The sequence below is a fragment of the Erythrolamprus reginae genome, chromosome 2, assembly GCF_031021105.1.
Source record: "Erythrolamprus reginae isolate rEryReg1 chromosome 2, rEryReg1.hap1, whole genome shotgun sequence".
Taxonomy (NCBI): Eukaryota; Metazoa; Chordata; class Lepidosauria; order Squamata; family Dipsadidae; genus Erythrolamprus; species Erythrolamprus reginae.
In genome coordinates this window covers 118,932,044-118,948,432 of record NC_091951.1, presented here as the reverse complement: position 1 = coordinate 118,948,432, position 16,389 = coordinate 118,932,044, and the positions used below count along the sequence as shown (strand labels likewise).

Below are 16,389 nucleotides of genomic sequence, written 5' to 3'. Positions count from 1 at the left end.
AGTTAGTCAATATGTTCTCATGGCTGAGTTTCCCCAGTTGCCAGCACTACACTAACTCTCTTATGTCATTTGGCTGGGGTGCTGTAGGATTTCCTGCTTAAGCAGGGAGTTGGACTTGATGACCTGCAAGGTCCCTTTCAATTCTAATAAATAAAATAAATATAAAGCATTAATATTCAGAGAGCACTGTATGCAAGGTCCTTTATGGTTACTCACCTGCAGTGCATTTACATGGGGAAACTCCGTGATAGGTCATTTTACACAAAGTGCAGAATGCGTAATTACATTGTGAACAGATGCCCATAGTGAAAGAAGGATCCTGCATCACCGGGGTTTGGCAGCTTGGACGTGGGCAATACACTACGTCTGCCATCAAATCCAAACTTGACTGAAGTAGCAGGCGATCGTAAAGTGCAAATAGCTTCTCTTCCACTAGCTCTTTCACCTTGAGGGCAAATGAGGAAATATATTAGAGGATTCTGACGTGGCAAGATTTACCCCAGATCATATTTATGAAATAATCTGCCATACTAAACATAGTTCCCTCTAAGCTGAGCAGTGAGCAATCGCTCACTTAAAAATCATCATCAACTCAGAGTTTTCCAAACCTGCCCAGAAGCCGAGAGGGAAAGAGTGAGAGGGAAGGAGACAGAGAGGAAGAGAGGAAGAGAGAGAAACAGATAGAAAAAAGAGAGGAAGGAAAAGAGAAAGAAAAAGAATGGGAGTAAGGAAGAGAGAAAGAAAATCAAAATCTAGTTTGAAAGTAGCTCAACTATTTAAGTGGCATTTTGATATTGATAGAGTTGCCCTATTATGAGCTCACTGTTATAGACACACAGTACAGTATTTTATTTTGAAATTCTCTGAGGCAAAACAGGGTGGGGTTTTTTGTTTGTTTGTTTGTTTGTTTGTTTATTTATTTATTTCTGTGCCGCCCAGTCCCAAAGGGACTGCCGCTCAGACACTATACTTTTCCGCCCACCCCCCAAAAAAATTAGAGGGAACACTGCCCCCAACCCCCACTGATACTAAAGCAGCTGTAGCAATTACCCACTCAGTGCATATCAAAACTGGAAGTGATTACTTTCTTATTAGGGCTCCACAATGCATATTTCCAAGGCTTGGCTAATAACAAAGACTACCAAGATTTAGAAAAGACTCCAGAATATTACTGAATTAAATTGGGGCCAATTCATTACAGCAGTGTTTCCCAACCTTGGTAACTTGAAAATATTTGGACTTCAACTCCCAGAATTCCCCAGCCAGTGAATGCTGGCTGGGGAATTCTGGGAATTGAAGTCCAGATATCTTCAAATTGCCAAGTTTGGGAAACATTGCTCTAAATGACAAGCAGAAGGCATTTATGCCTACCTTAGAAAACAAAAATGATTTACTTCCAGTTTGTAGTAGAAGTTGAAGTGCTAACTTTTATCTATAAAAACACAAAAGTTGGTAGGCATATTTTATTTCCAACTTCTATATATAAAACCAAAAGTGTTCTAAACACATTGCAGATAAGAAGAGCAGATAATTTCGTATCAGTTTGGCCTAGAAGTATTTCTTCATCATCTCTTCTGGACAAGCATTTTTTGTAAAGTTGAATGGAGCAAACTTATTAGCCAGAGAGATGATCAAACAATGGATTTTGCTACTGACTGACCTGCCCATAGGCTCCAGTAGTAGTTTATTTTGTGAAAACTGAACAAGAGATACAAAATGACTGTTATGGCTAAAGGCAGCCAATTACAAATATGTGTTTCCCAGACAAACTAATTAAGGCCAGAAGACCAGAAATTTGCCCACAAATGCAATAGAGTGCTGGAGAAGCCTCAAAGTCCGGGCCTATTATTTGAACATACTGTCTTCTTTCTAACTGAACTGCTCCCTCCTTCCTATAGAATAGTCTATCAGTGTTTCCCAACTTTGGTGACTTGAAGCTATTTGGACTTCAACTCCCAGAATTCCCCAACCAGCATTCACTGGCTGGGGAATTCTGGGAGTTGAAGTCCAGATATCTTCAAGTTGCCAAGGTTGGGAAACACTGCATTACAGAACTTATATTTAACCCTAAGCTTAGACTAAAGTTATCAAAATGTTAATTCACAGAAAAAAGTACAGAAAATAATAAATCTTTGTATACTGCAAGACAAACAAGCTTACACATCTGTGTTCTTATAAATTAGGTGAATACTGGCCTAATTCTTTGGGATCAGAGGGGATTAATTTTTTTTTTTTGGCAAAAGATGTAGTCATCTCTTTAAGTACTTACAATATTACCCGCCAAAGTCATCTTAACAATATAGATAGCCACTACTATAATTGGACATTAATATGTCTTTAAGTAAATTGTAAATAAGTTCAGAAGTTGTGGGAGCTTCATCACTGGGAACTTTCAAGAAGACACTGGACTGTCATCTGTCAGAAACATTGTAGGGCCTCCTGCTTGGCTGGGGGTGGGGTGGATTTGATGACCTACAAGGTCCCTTCCAACTCTGTTATTGTGTTAATATCCTCAACTTACAACAATTCATTTAGTGGCCATTCAAAGTTACAAATGGACTGAAAAAAAGGACTTATGATCGTTTTTCACACTTTCGACCATTGAAGCATCTCCAAGGTCACGTGGCCAAAATTCAGACATTTGGCAACTGGTTCATATTTATGATAGTTGCAGCGTCCCAAAGTCATATGATTCCATTTCTGACAAGTAACGTCAATGGGGAAGTCAGATTCACTAACAATCCACATTCACTTACATGTGCCATAGTAAGAGTATGGGCTGAATTGTGGATCGTAAACTGAGAACTACAGTACCTGTGCTAGCTTTCCTTTCTGATGAATGCCCAACTATTTTTATGCTCCAATGACAGGAAAGGATTCATATCATGTTTGACCTATAACTGTCTTTTCTTTTACCTGCCCAGGAGTTGCAACAGATGAACATTCAGGTTCTGGACAATTCAGGCAATGGACCTGTCCGTCTTTGATTTGAATTTCAAAGTAGTTCTTCAAGCAAACCTTGCAGTACACATGCCTGCAGTCTTTAAAGTCCATACATTCGCTTCCTTGTTTTACCGAAAAACAGATGTCGCATGTGAATATTTTACAGTTGAAAACCTTCTCTTTTTGGGACTGATCAAAGTCTAAAATTTCCTTAATCAGGATTGACAAAGATTCAACATCCTCTACAGCGCTTGTACCAGAGGATTCTCTATGTGTGGATGTAGCATATTTGATGTCATAGCAACCATCCTCTGCCTTTGACTGTTTTTTAATCTCAGGTTCAAACGGGGAAGTGATATTCAGATAGGCAAGTGTCTCTTCTTTGAGAAACTGCATCCAGGCAAACAGGACCACAGAACCTCTGTTTTCTTCCCATAAGTTATCGAGGTGCCTGCAAAGAGCAGTAAGCTGGAAGTGGGGAGAGGAGCGGAAAGAACAGTTTAAAAAAAAATTTTCCCCCCACAAATGGTAAGTCAATCTTACTATATCCTTAAAGAGAACAAGATTTCATGAAAATAAATTATATTTTAATATCATTTAACTGTATCCGTATTTCAAGGTCCACATGAAGCTGCTATCTGAACATTAAGGACTGCTATACCGGTAGAGATAAAACCTAACTCCAAAATTTACTTATGTATAATCTCCAAATGAATATGCTATACAGATAATATTAAGATTTTAAAATCACAATTAATGACTTTACAATATAATTTAAAATAATTCATGAGGAGTTTTAACACGCATATTATTTTCCCTAGCTAACCTGAATTTTAATTATGATACTTCCTTTTAGCAATCATCCTTTGGCTGCAATAAGATAATCACTCTGTCAGGGTTCCAAATAGCACCAAAAATTAAATCAGAGTCTGAGGCAAAGTATTCCTCAAAGTTCCAATTTATTAGCAGAGCCATGTTGGTACATTTGGGAGAAACTCAAATCTGAAGTCCCAGGGGCATCTCCACCCAGTTGAAAGTTCAAGCCTGTGTTCCCACACCCCCAAGTCCATCACGTTGACCAATCTTAGTCTGCCAACTAGGCAGCAACTCCCATCTCCTTCCGTGCAGGTGCAGGAGTGCAAATCCAAATAATAAATAAATAAAATAAATGACCTTGACAATCTAGAAGGAATTTGTAATGTTTACCTGCAAACCTCCCTCATGCAATGACCCCTCCTAAAATCCCATAGCAAAGAATACATTTTAAAATAAAATAGCAGGCCAAAGACACCAAGCTTCGGCCTAATACACTCATCCATTTAAAAACTATGTGCCTTATCATCCTGGTGGATCATATAAATTACATGCTGTGTAAAAGATTGATGCCAAACCTGAGCCTGAGACAGCCACTTGCAATTGAGAGAGAACAGAGGTGGGGAAGTTGAAGGATAGTCTGCTGGGAATTCAAAATTCAGCACTATTGGAGGCAGAAAGCTTACTGTATATTCAAGCTTGCTGTTTTGAAGAGTCTCTGTGAAGTTGCCTGAAACAAAATTTATTGAATTTATTTATTAAATTTGTTTGCTGTTTTATCTCATTGCAAGGCAACTCTGGGCAACGTACAAATTAATCCAATCATGCAACTTTCTGTTTTAACGGAATGGTTCAATATTATTTCCATAAAACCTTTCCTTTGATAAATTCCCGTTACAATTGCTTCAAATGTTGCTTGAATTTAGGTATGTGGAATAAATGTGGCCCTCCAACTATAGTTACCAGTAGACTGCAATCCTCACCCACTTTTTTAATACTGGTGATCTAGACTAGGACACATGGGAGATGTTCAGTGACGTCTGGAGGCTCATGTGTTGCCATCTCTTTGTCCATCTGTGTTAGGGTTAATTGTAACTACTTTCTTGATTCATCACAAGTGTCATGCAGAGAAAAAGATCTCACATCTTCTGTCTCACACATGGCATATCAAGAAATCTCTGGCTGGCTGCTGAACATTCCGTGTTAGCCCTCTTCACCCACTTCTAAAATCATTTTCACTGCCATCAAAATCAACTTGGGCTTGGATTTGGAGTTAGAAATACTGTCTTCTAGTTATTTTATTCTTGGATTGGATTACAATGAAAATTGTCCAAAGTGTGTGCAAAATGTGAATTCCTGCCTTGCATGTGTATGTGTATATTCAAACAGGTGATGGGGTGTACTGAAATATTGTATGAGACAATTCTTACACTTTGTACAGGTTAGCATAACTCTGAGGGAGACAGGGGGTTAAGAAATAGGATAGGTGGATTAATTAATTAATCCATTAATTAATTAATTAATTAATTAATTAATTAATTAATTAATTAATTAATTAATTCCATACTTGATATTTCTATATACCAGGGATCCCCACCTCAGGGACTACCAAGGTCATAATTTTAAATCCCATGGACCACCAAATTCAAAAATTTTAAATCCCACGGACCCTAATTCATAATTTGAAGTCCTGCAGACCACTAATATGATTTTTTAAAAGATAAATACATTTGTAAAATAATGATCAGAGAACTTCCATTTTATTCACCTATTTAATATAACAAAATTATAAATGTTTATTTAGTAATAACAAAATCATAAAAGCTAATTTAATCATAACAAAGTCTTTAAAGGTTGCTTTAATTGTAACAAAATTATTAAAGTTAGTATAATTATTACAAAATAATTGAAGCTTATTTGACGGTGGCTTGCTAATATTGTTGGGAAAGTCAGGCCCATATTCCAGAGCTGTAGCTCTAGTCCCTCCCCTCCCGTCCCCTTTCCTTTCTTTCTCTTTCCTTTCCTTCTTTCATCTCCTCTCCTTTCCTCTTCTTTCTGTTCCTTTCCTTCTTCCCTTTCCTTCTGTCCCCCCTTCTTCTCCTCTTACGGTGAGACAGCAGAAACCTGGAGCCAGACAGGGAGGGGGGGAAGGCAAGGCTCTCATGGCGACAAAAAGGAGAAAGAGAAATGAGGGAAACATGCAAACAGAGTGAAAGGAAGGGAGGCTGAAAGTTAGGCTGCGTGGGGAAAGCAGGAGGATAGGAGTCTGCTGGAAGAGCAGAGAGAGGCGGTTTAGGGCTCAGGCAGCAGGAACTTGGGAGTCAAGCAAGGTGGGTTGGGGGAGGTAAGGCTCACAAGGTGGCAGAAAGGAGAGAGAGAAATGAGGGAAACATGCAAACAGAGTGAAAGGAAGGGAGGCTGAAAGTTAGGCTGCGTGGGGAAAGCAGGAGGATAGGAGTCTGCTGGAAGAGCAGAGAGAGGCGGTTTAGGGCTCAGGCAGCAGGAACTTGGGAGTCAAGCAAGGTGGGTTGGGGGAGGTAAGGCTCACAAGGTGGCAGAAAGGAGCGAGAGAAGTGAGGGAAGCTTGTAGCCAGGTCGGACAGGGAAGCTGGCATGCAGCTAAGCTCACCACCACGAGGTCCCTGAAAAGCTGGGAAATAATAACTGGGAAATTGAGTCCAATTCTAAAGTCCAGAGAGTCCACACACACAAGCCTAAACAGCAAAAACCACAATCTTGACGAAACAATGAATCAGATAAAGTGCCATGAGGCTAAAACACCAGGCTGCACTTTTATCTGTAGCACTAATTACAGCAGCCCCACCCAACCACAGGTGGCCTCATTTTCTCTTGTAATAATCCTTCAGTTGTTGTCTCCTATGCATCACTCTACGCATGTATGGATGTGTCATTAATTCTTGTTCAGAATCCAGGGATGATACAGATGACTAATCTCCTCCTGGGCTGTCTGCCAAACTCCCCTCTTCCCTGTCACTCTCGCTTCCTTGGTCAGAGGAGACTTCGTCGGCAGATTCTACTGGGAGCAAAACAGGCCTGCGGCATGTGGATATCTCCCCCACATCCACATCCACATTCCTTGGGGCAGGAGCTGGGCCTGAGCTAACCACAACAGCTATATATAATACCTTTCAAGAAAATCTGAATCCAAACGGGAGTCGGACTTACCGCTCAGAGATACTCTGAAATTCTGAGGCACATCCACACAGATTCGAGTTTCTCCTCCTTGTACATTTTGTGCTCTCTTGAATTCATCTTCATCGTAAATACTTGCCAAAGCAAGTAGTTCATCCTCCTGAGATTCTTTGTCTTCTGAAGACATTGAAACGATCTGTGAATGATAAGCGTATTTCTAGAATATGTTATGAAGACGCCGTAAATTGAATAAATTGCTCCAGTCAGTAAAGATAGCTCATCAGTACCCAAACGGACAACAGTAGCCTTCGGATTTATGACATCTTTTTGTCTCAAGTGAAAATTCCAGGAAATATTCAAATCTTTTTATTTATTTTAAAAGTTAAACATTGTCATTAAACAAAATGCAGTATAGTTGGTCTTGACTATGGAAGTTGAAACAAAATACCTTCAATCACAGTTTATAAATCAAATTGGAAACCAGTGCAGTTTACATAAGAGAGTTGTTCCATGGGCCACCTGGAATGCACTGCTTAATTTTGTGCCAATTGAAGCTTCTGAATATTCTTCAAGAATACTCTCATGTAGAGCACATTGCAGTACTCCAAGCGCGAGATGACCAGGGCATGAGTGACTGAGTGCAGGGACTCACAATCAAGGAAAGGGTGCAAAACAAGATTGAGTAAAGGCTCTCCTACCTATGACTGCCACCTGCTCTTTGAGCAGGAGTGGTGTGTCTAGAAGAACTCCCAGGTTGTGCACAGGATCTGTCTGGGAAAGTATGACCCACATCTAAAACTAAAGTTGTTAAACTAGGTCTCAAGGCCTAGAGCTATAGCCACTCAGTCCTCCCAGGGTTTAAATGATGTCCGTTGTCCCCCACAGCCTCCAGACACCGTGAAATGGAAATGACAGCAACACTTGTGTCACAACAGTTGGAGATACAGTATAAAGTTGAGTACAGTGGTACCTCTACTTACGAACTTTGACCAGGTTCTTAAGTAGAAAAGTTTGTAAGAAGAAGCAATTTTTCCCATAGGAATCAATATAAAAGCCAATAATGTGTGTGATTGGGGAAACCACAGGGAGGCCGGAGGCCGTTTCCTCCCAGGAGATTCCTAGAGAGGCCCCATGGAGGCTTCTCCCTGCCTTTTCCGGCCCTGTTTCCTCCCAGGAGATTCCTAGAGAGGCCCCACGGAGGCTTCTCCCCTCCTTTTCTGATAATAGTTTCGGAGGCTCGGGTTTGTAAGTGGAAAATGGTTCTTGAGAGGAGGCAAAAAAATCTTGAACACCTGGTTCTTATCTAGAAAAGTTCGTAAGTAGAGGCGTTCTTAGGTAGAGGTACCACTGTATCAGCCGGGTCCTGATAATACTTCATCTTATGGAGTTGGATGATCTCACCTATTCTGTTATATTTTCACCATATTTATTTATTTATTAAATTTATTTGTCACGTACCTCACCGTAGGGCTAGTCAACTTTACCTACCCCTGTCTTAGAGTTTAAAGTCTTCTAAGCGGCCAGGTACAATTGGTATCTTTTTAATTAGTCACATGATATAATTTTATTTTCTGAATAATCAGAGAAATGTATGCAAACATTCCAGAAGCAAAAAGAATAATAATCCATGTTGTCCACTAAGAGTCAAAGAAATATAGTATTTACTTTCTATAAAAAAGGGGAGGAAAGATAATTTTTCACTATGCTATCAATTTTCATGAATGGTGTTCTTGATCATTAATTTTGGTTCCATGTGAACATTTATTAAAACTAATAAGGCTTTCCCTTCCTAAATCTGATTTCACTTGGGAATTCTTTTTGCTATCAAGGATATGTATGAAAGTAGGTGAAAAATATAGGCCAGGAAAGGCGTGTGTCACAAATTATTGTTCTGCCTAAAATATTAAGTTTAATAAATTCCCAATAATCAGGCTTTAGAAAGTTGTTTTGTTAAAAACAACAACTACCAGAAACTTTCTAATTTCTGTAAACTACTTACAGATCCTGCACAAGTATCCTTTGGTGCAGTGATTTTCAACCTTTTTTGAGCCGCGGCACATTTTTTACATTTACGAAACCCTGGGGCACATTGAGAGGGGGGGGGAGTGGCTAAAAAAAGTTTGGACAAAAAAATTCTCTATCTCTTCCTCCCCTTCACTCTATTTCTTTCTCCCTCCCTCTTTCTCTCCCTTCCTTCCTCTTTCTTTCTCTCTCTCCATCCCTCTTTCTTTCTCTTCCTTCCTTCCTCTCTTTTTTGCTCTCTTTCTCTCTCCCTCCCTACTTCCCTCTATGTTTTTCTCTCTCTCCTTCCCTCCCTCTCTCTCTCTCTTTCTCTTGTTTTCTCTCTCTCTCTTGTTCTCTTTCTATCTCTCTCTCGCTCTTTCTCTCTTGCTTTCTCTCTCTCTCTCTCTTGCTTTCTTTCTCTCTTGCTTTCTCTCTCTCTTACTTTCTTTCTCTCTTTTTTTCTCTCTCTCTTGCTTTCTTTCTCTCTGAGCTTCGCGGCACACCTGACCATGTCTCGCGGCACACTAGTGTGCCACGGCACACTGGTTGAAAAACACTGCCTTAGAGGATAATTTAAGAGGCTTCAAAGGCTGGAAACGCCAACTCTTTAGAACAGTAGAATGGAGATCCAACTGTCCAAAGTCGTAAAGATAAAATAATAGAGGAAAAGGAAGAAATGAACCATTTGGTTCTGACCTTGGTCATAAATAGGATCCATTCACTGCTGCAACACCACCCCACCATACCCAAAATACTTACTACAGGGATCCTCTAAGGTTTGTCGGAGTAACAAAAATAATCGGGTATGAGCCATCAAATCGCTTTCGACTTCTAGAGATCTCATAGAATAGAATCCACTGTTACACCCTTTGCAATTTCCATACTGAGCAAATAGATCAATAGATGATGCTGTTAATATGATTCTGCACTACGTCCTCTAACATCTGGACTGACCTATGGAAGGGTCCTCTTTGTAGACTTTAGTTCAGCATTCAATACCATCATTCCAGACACTCTTCAGCTAGTAGTACCTGAACACACTTGTAAGTGGACCATAAGCAGCTGGTGAAACTTAGCAGAATTTACAGCAGATACCTGCACAATTAGTAGCGTCACTCCCACCCCCCAAGGCTGTGTGCTCTCTCAACTTCTCTATATATATACCAATGACTGCATCTCTAATGATCTATTTGTTAAACTGCACCCTGACTCTGTGGAGAAGGGCGGCATAGAAATCCAACCAAATAAATAAATACTGAAGTTCGCAGATGACACAACAGTGATTGGACTTATTCAAGACAATGATGAATCTGCACACGGATGAGGAGGTTGAACAACTAACCTTGTGGTACGACCGTAACAATCTGGAACTGAATACACTCCAAACTGTAGAAATTGTGGTAGACTTGAGGTGAAATCCGCCCATACTTCCACCTCTTAAAATACTAGACAGTATCAACAGACCTCCAAATTTCTAGGTTCGTCCATATTGCAAGATCTAAAATGGACACCTAATATGAAAAATGTCATCAAAAAAGCACAATAAGGAAACTTCTTTCTGCGCCAACTCAGGAAGCTCAAACTGCCCAAGGAGCTGCTGATACAGTTCTACAGAGTAATTATTGAGTCTGTCATAAGAACATAAGAAGAGCCATGCTGATTCAGGCCAAAGCCCATCGAGTCCAGCATTCTGTATCACACAGTGGCCCACCAATTGTCCATGGGGTTCTTGAGCAGAAAGAGAATGCAAGACCCTCCCTTTCCCTTGGCCCCCAACAAGCGGTACTCAAGGGAATCCTGCCTGCTTCAACAAACATAGAGGCGGCACATGGACATCCATTTCAATAACCATCTATATGCTTGGCATCCATGAATCTGTCTAATCCTGCCTTGAAGCTATCAAGGCTGACAGCTGTCACGACCTCTTCTGGAAGTGAATTCCATAAACCAAAGACCCTCTGGGTGAAGAAATATTTCCCCTGATTTGTCCTCACTTTCTTACCTATGAGCTTTAGGGAGTGCCCCCTCGTCCTAGTACTGTGTGATAGAGAAAACAATTTTTCTCTATCTACCTTTTCTATCCCATGCATGATTTTATACACTTCGATCAAGTCACCCCTTAAACACCGTCTTTCAAGGCTGAAGAGACCAAGGCGTTGTAACCTGGTATCATAAGGCAGTGTTTCCCAACCTTGGCAACTTGAAGATACAGTATTTGGACTTCAACTCCCAGAATTCCCCAGCCAGCGAATGCTGGCTGGGGAATTCTGGGAGTTGAAGTCCAAATATCTTCAAGTTGCCAAGGTTGGGAAACACTGTCATAAGGGAGGTGCTCCATTTCCTTTATCATTCTTGTCGCCCTTTTTTGCACCTTTTCCAGTTCCATTATATCCTTCTTAAGGTGCGGTGTCATCTGCACCTCTATAACCGTATGGTTTGGTTCTGCAACCCAATAAGAGAGTCAGAGTTTAGAGGACAATAAGAATTGCAGAAAAAAAAACCAATTGCTACCAACCTGCCTTCTATGGTATGCTGCACAAGTTAAAAAGAGGCAAGTGAAAATATTTAGACACCTCACATACTGAATACAACTGCTTCAACTCCTACCCTCAAACCAACTTACAGAGGACTACACACCTAAACAACTAGACACAAGAAGAGTTTTCCCCCAAAAAACCATCACTCCACTAAACAAATAATTCCTTCAACACTGTCTGCACTTCTATGAATCTTCTCATCGGTCCCATCACCCATCTCCACCCACTAATAACTGTATGACTAACTTTGCTGCTTGTATCCTTAAAATTTATAGCTGACCGGTTCCTCATATGACTGGATTGCTTATTTGTACCCAGACTACCATTAAATGTTCTACCTTAGGATTCTTGACCAACTTATCTTTTATGTACACTGAGAGCCTGTGCACCAAGGCAACTTCCTTGTGTGTCCAATTACACTCGGCCAATAAAGAATTCTATTCTCTAAAGATTTTCTCCAGAACAAAAAGAAGAGCCGCTTTTGCTGGAAGTAACTTTGGAACCCACCCAAAGAGACGAGCTGCCTATTCGTAATGTTTGAAAAAAGCAAGCGCGGAGCCTGTTTGAAAAGGCCGAGGCATTTCCCTTGATATTTCAGAGAGAGCGAGAGCTCAAAGGGCGGCCAAGCCCAAAGAGCGCCTTCCACTTCTGGCAATAGGGGTGCTAGCGATCGAGTGACGTCACAGAACCTCAAGAGCGAAAAGCGACGAAGACCGCCGCGATTACACGACGCGCCTCCGGCGCCGCCCTCCCCTTTGCCGACGACTCCCGTTCCACTCCATCCCGTTTCTTTGCTCCAACACCCACCCACTCCCGCGCCACGAGCCTCGGTTCACCCCCGCTGACCAGGACACCCACTTCCGAAACACTCCTCCTCCTCCTCCTCCGCTTGCAAAGCCTGGCTTCGGCGACCAGTTCCGGCTCGGACTGCGAAAGCTACACGGGGCGGGCGTGGAAAGGGAGGGCGGCGTTTCACTGTAGCGGGGTCATGTGCATCCGACGGTTTCCGGTTCGTTTTGCGAAGCTTTTTGGGGAGCCGGTCCGAAGAGCCGAGGAGTGGGGCGGGGGGGAGCTCCCGGTGGTCGTGGCGGGTGGCAGGGAAGGAGCGGGGATTGCCGAAAACCAAGTTTGGGTTCCGCTTAGGAATGGAGGATGCTAGAACTGCTACTTCAGCTTCAACCACAACAACACAGGAGCGCAGGACAGACACAGACTTAACCCTGCTGTTCTGTTCGGGTCTGTGAGACCCGAAATCAAGGTTTGAGACCCTGTAAAAAAATTTCCCTGCATATCTGAAACTTGAAATTTCATGACTTTTCATCATTTCAGGGGTTCTCTCTATGAGAATTTTTTTGGGGGGGTGGGAGGTTTCTTTCTTGCTGGAAAAAAAAAACTCCCTAATGTTATGTTCCCGGGTCACCCTGACCCGGACCGAAAACTCTTCATTTGCAGTGCTTATGTTTGGTCTTTTTGAAAGCTTTTTTCACTTGGAAAGTAGTCTGAACATTTCTTCACACAATGGAATGAAAATTGAACTGAAAAAATTAATCCTTATTGGTTTATTTTGCCCATAAATGTGCCTCCCCCCCCCGTTTTTGTGAAAGTTTTTTCAATTTATGGATAGTTTTGCTTGCAAAATGCAGTCTATTTTACTGGAGTTGGTGTGGGAATGGTACCTTGAACATTTCTGAATATAAGAAAAATATAAAGGAACTGAAAAAAATGATTCTTGCTGTTTTTTTAACATCAGAAATAAGGCCTCCCCCCCCCCCCCTGGCTGCTTGCAACAATTTTCACTTTTTATTTTTTTATGCTCCAAATCCGAAATATTCTTTAAAATCTTACGCATTCATTTACTCAATTTAACAATGCTGATCATCAAAAAAATATTTGTGGGGGTGGGGGAAAAATTTTTTTCTTGGCAAAAAAAAAGTCACATTTACTCTGTTCGGGTCATATAGACCCGGATCAAAATGATTTTTTTTAGGTACTTGAATTTGGTCTTTTTGAAAACTTTTTCCACTGGAAAACTAGTTTGAACATTTATGAACATAATGATATGAAAATTGAACTGGAAAAATTGAGACTTATATTTTTATTTTGATCAAAAAGCCCCTCCCCCCATCCTTTTTGAATTTCGTGTCAATTTATATTTTTTAAGGCTACAAATCCCTAAGGAATTTTCCCCCAAAAGGTTTGATATACTAAATTGAACAATCCTGAACATAAGAAAAATATAAATGAACTGAAAAAAATGACTCTTATTGGTTTATTGTTTTATACTCGAGTATAAGCCTACTCGAGTATAAGCCTATTTGAGTATAAGCATGGGGGCCCATTTATGAGCAAAATAAACCAATAAGGATCATTTTTTCAGTTTAATTTTCATATCATTATGTTCAGAAAGGTTCAAGCTACCAATCCCACACCAAAATAGAATAGTAAAATAGAATGCATTTTGCAGGCAAAATTATCAATAAACTCAAAAGTTTTGATATACTAAATTGAACAATCCTAAACATAAGAAAAATAGAAATGAACTGAAAAAAAATGATTCTTATTGGTTTATTTTTGAATATAACACCATATCATTTTATACTCGAGTATAAGCCTACTCGAGTATAAGCCTATTTGAGTATAAGCATGGGGGCCCATTTATGAGCAAAATAAACCAATAAGGATTAATTTTCTCAGTTCAATTTTCATATCATTGTGTGCAGAAATGTTCAAGCTACCAATCCCACACCAACTTTAGTAAAATAGAATGGATTTTGCAAGCAAAACTATCCATAAATTGAAAAAACTTTCACAAAAACGGGGGGGGGAGGCACATTTATGTGCAAAATAAACCAATAAGGATTAATTTTTTCAGTTCAATTTTCATTCCATTGTGTGCAGAAATGTTCAAACATGTTTCCAGGTGAAAAAAGCTTTCAAAAAGACCAAACATAAGCACTGCAAATGAAGAGTTTTCGGTCCGGGTCAGGGTGACCCGGGAACATAACATTAGGAACTTTTTTCGAACAGAACAGCAGGGTTAAGTCAACCGCTCCAAACTCGACTACAGGAAATACGTCTTTAGTAACCGAGTAGTTGATGCATGGAACTCACTACCTGACTCTGTAGTATCATCACCTCAGCCCCAAAACTTTATCCAGGGGTGCCCAAACTTGGCAACTTTAAGACTTGTGGACTTCAACTCCCAGAATTCTCCAGCCAGCTATGCTGCTGGACTATCCACTGTTGACCTCTCCCATTTCCCAAGAGGTCAGTACAGTAAGGGGCATGCATAAGTGCACCAGCTTCCGTCCCCTGTCCTAATGTTTCTCTCTTACTAGTATCATGTATATAAACATTGTTATATCTTTGTACAGTATACTACCAATCCGTACTTGACAAAACAAATTAAATAAATAAATAGAATCGGTTGAGCTGAACTTTTCCTGGTTTTGCCTTTAGTTGCGATTTGGGGGGGAAAATAAAAAGGCGGGGAAGAGCAGGCTTTAAGGAGCCACAACGTTCTTCGATGTTTTCCCGTTCGCCACGAGTAAAACAACTGCCTGTCTGGAAACTGCAGCCAGAAATCATTTTGAGGCAAATACGTAGATTCAATAAAGGGTTTACTTGGAAGGGTCTTGTAAGAGTTGCTTACAAGTTTCCCCCCAAACGCCATCACTTTGCTAAGCAAATAATTCTCTCAGCACTGTTGAGCACTATTTACTAAGTCTGCACTACTATTACTACTAGTTTTTTTTTCATCATTCCTATCATCCATTTCCTCCCACTTATGACTGTATTGTCAGGATTAGTACTGACCTGACATAATACCCCAATGCAGGAAGAATTATAATTGTTACAAGTAAAGAATGCTGAGTCAACCTGCATCTACAAAATGTGCTACAACCTGATTGATTGATAAATGTGTAAAATGTAATGCGCTTTTGCATAGGTGCAGCTTGTTGGGGTGGTTTGTTGTAGGTGGCTTGTTGTAAATTGTGAGTGGCTTGTTGTCTGTATTGTATCAGTAAGATAATTATAGCGTATAGGATAGTTTTTGCTATGAAGAAGTAAAATATTTTCTCAATAATTCCTCCTACATTGCATTTATCCAAGACTTCCAGGCTGGCTGGTTGGGCTATATATATATTGCAAAATGCTACTCTAACTTGTTGCTTGTACCCTTAAGATTTTAAAATTAATATTGATTGTTCCTGACCCCTTTGATACAAGGCAGTGAAAATCCCTAATATTCCTGCCATCTATCCCTCAAAAAAGACAAAACTTTTTTAAAAACCACCAAAGAGAGGGGGGAGTGTATGTTATTACTACACCTCCACAGAAATAAACATTAGAAATGAAAGCCTTCTTCAAAGTAGTTGGCTCAATATTATAGATTGTAAATGGCTTTGTATAGTTGTGCACTGCTGGCCATCCAACCTACCCGAGGAAATAGATGAACTCTTTGTAGATAAGTTAGTTGAAGTGTGCAAGAAACTATAGTAATGAGGGACTTTAATTACCTTGATATCAACTGAAACAAACTGCAGGGAGTGGGAGATTGGACAGGTTCCTCATGTGCCCAGCTGACAGTTTTGTCATGCAAAAGGTAGAGGAGGAGGTTATTAGACAAGTTAGAGGTGATGGTTACTAGAGGGACAGCTATTCTGGACTTAATTCGTACTACAGTAGTAGGGACAAAATGGTTGAGAGTAGAAGCTATAGAAACTTTTGAGGAGAGCAATCATATACTTTAAATCACCATTAATACATGCAACAGGAAGTTAAAAGTCAGATTGGTGTTTTAGATTTTAAGACAGCTAACTTCAAGACATTAGGAAGGATTCCATGGATGGAAAGCCTACAAGGACATTTGTGAAACCCTAAAAAATGAGATAATGAAGGCAAGAGATACCGGAGATACCACAAGAGATACCAGAGA

The 16,389-nt window shown here is 40.3% G+C and overlaps 1 protein-coding gene across 5 annotated transcripts in view; it reads right to left on the bottom strand.

Annotated features, from left to right (window-relative positions):
* The window catches only part of RNF14 (ring finger protein 14), a 29,026-nt gene extending 16,395 nt beyond the window's left edge, over positions 1 to 12,631 (bottom strand). The window contains exons 1-6 of one of the 5 annotated variants that reach the window (XM_070739329.1): positions 12,258 to 12,322; positions 10,256 to 10,424; positions 6,943 to 7,105; positions 4,335 to 4,486; positions 2,917 to 3,411; positions 217 to 445 (exon numbers count right to left, since the gene is read on the bottom strand). In XM_070739329.1, coding sequence (XP_070595430.1) covers positions 217 to 445; positions 2,917 to 3,411; positions 4,335 to 4,486; positions 6,943 to 7,105; positions 10,256 to 10,339 — 1,123 coding nt within the window. In that variant the 5' untranslated portion in view covers positions 10,340 to 10,424; positions 12,258 to 12,322. Of the gene's footprint in view, positions 1 to 216; positions 446 to 2,916; positions 3,412 to 4,334; positions 4,487 to 6,942; positions 7,106 to 10,255; positions 10,425 to 11,957 lie in introns of all 5 variants that reach the window. The other 4 variants (XM_070739330.1, XM_070739331.1, XM_070739333.1 and 1 more) reach the window with 4 other exon arrangements.
* Positions 12,632 to 16,389: the final 3,758 nt, after the last annotated feature.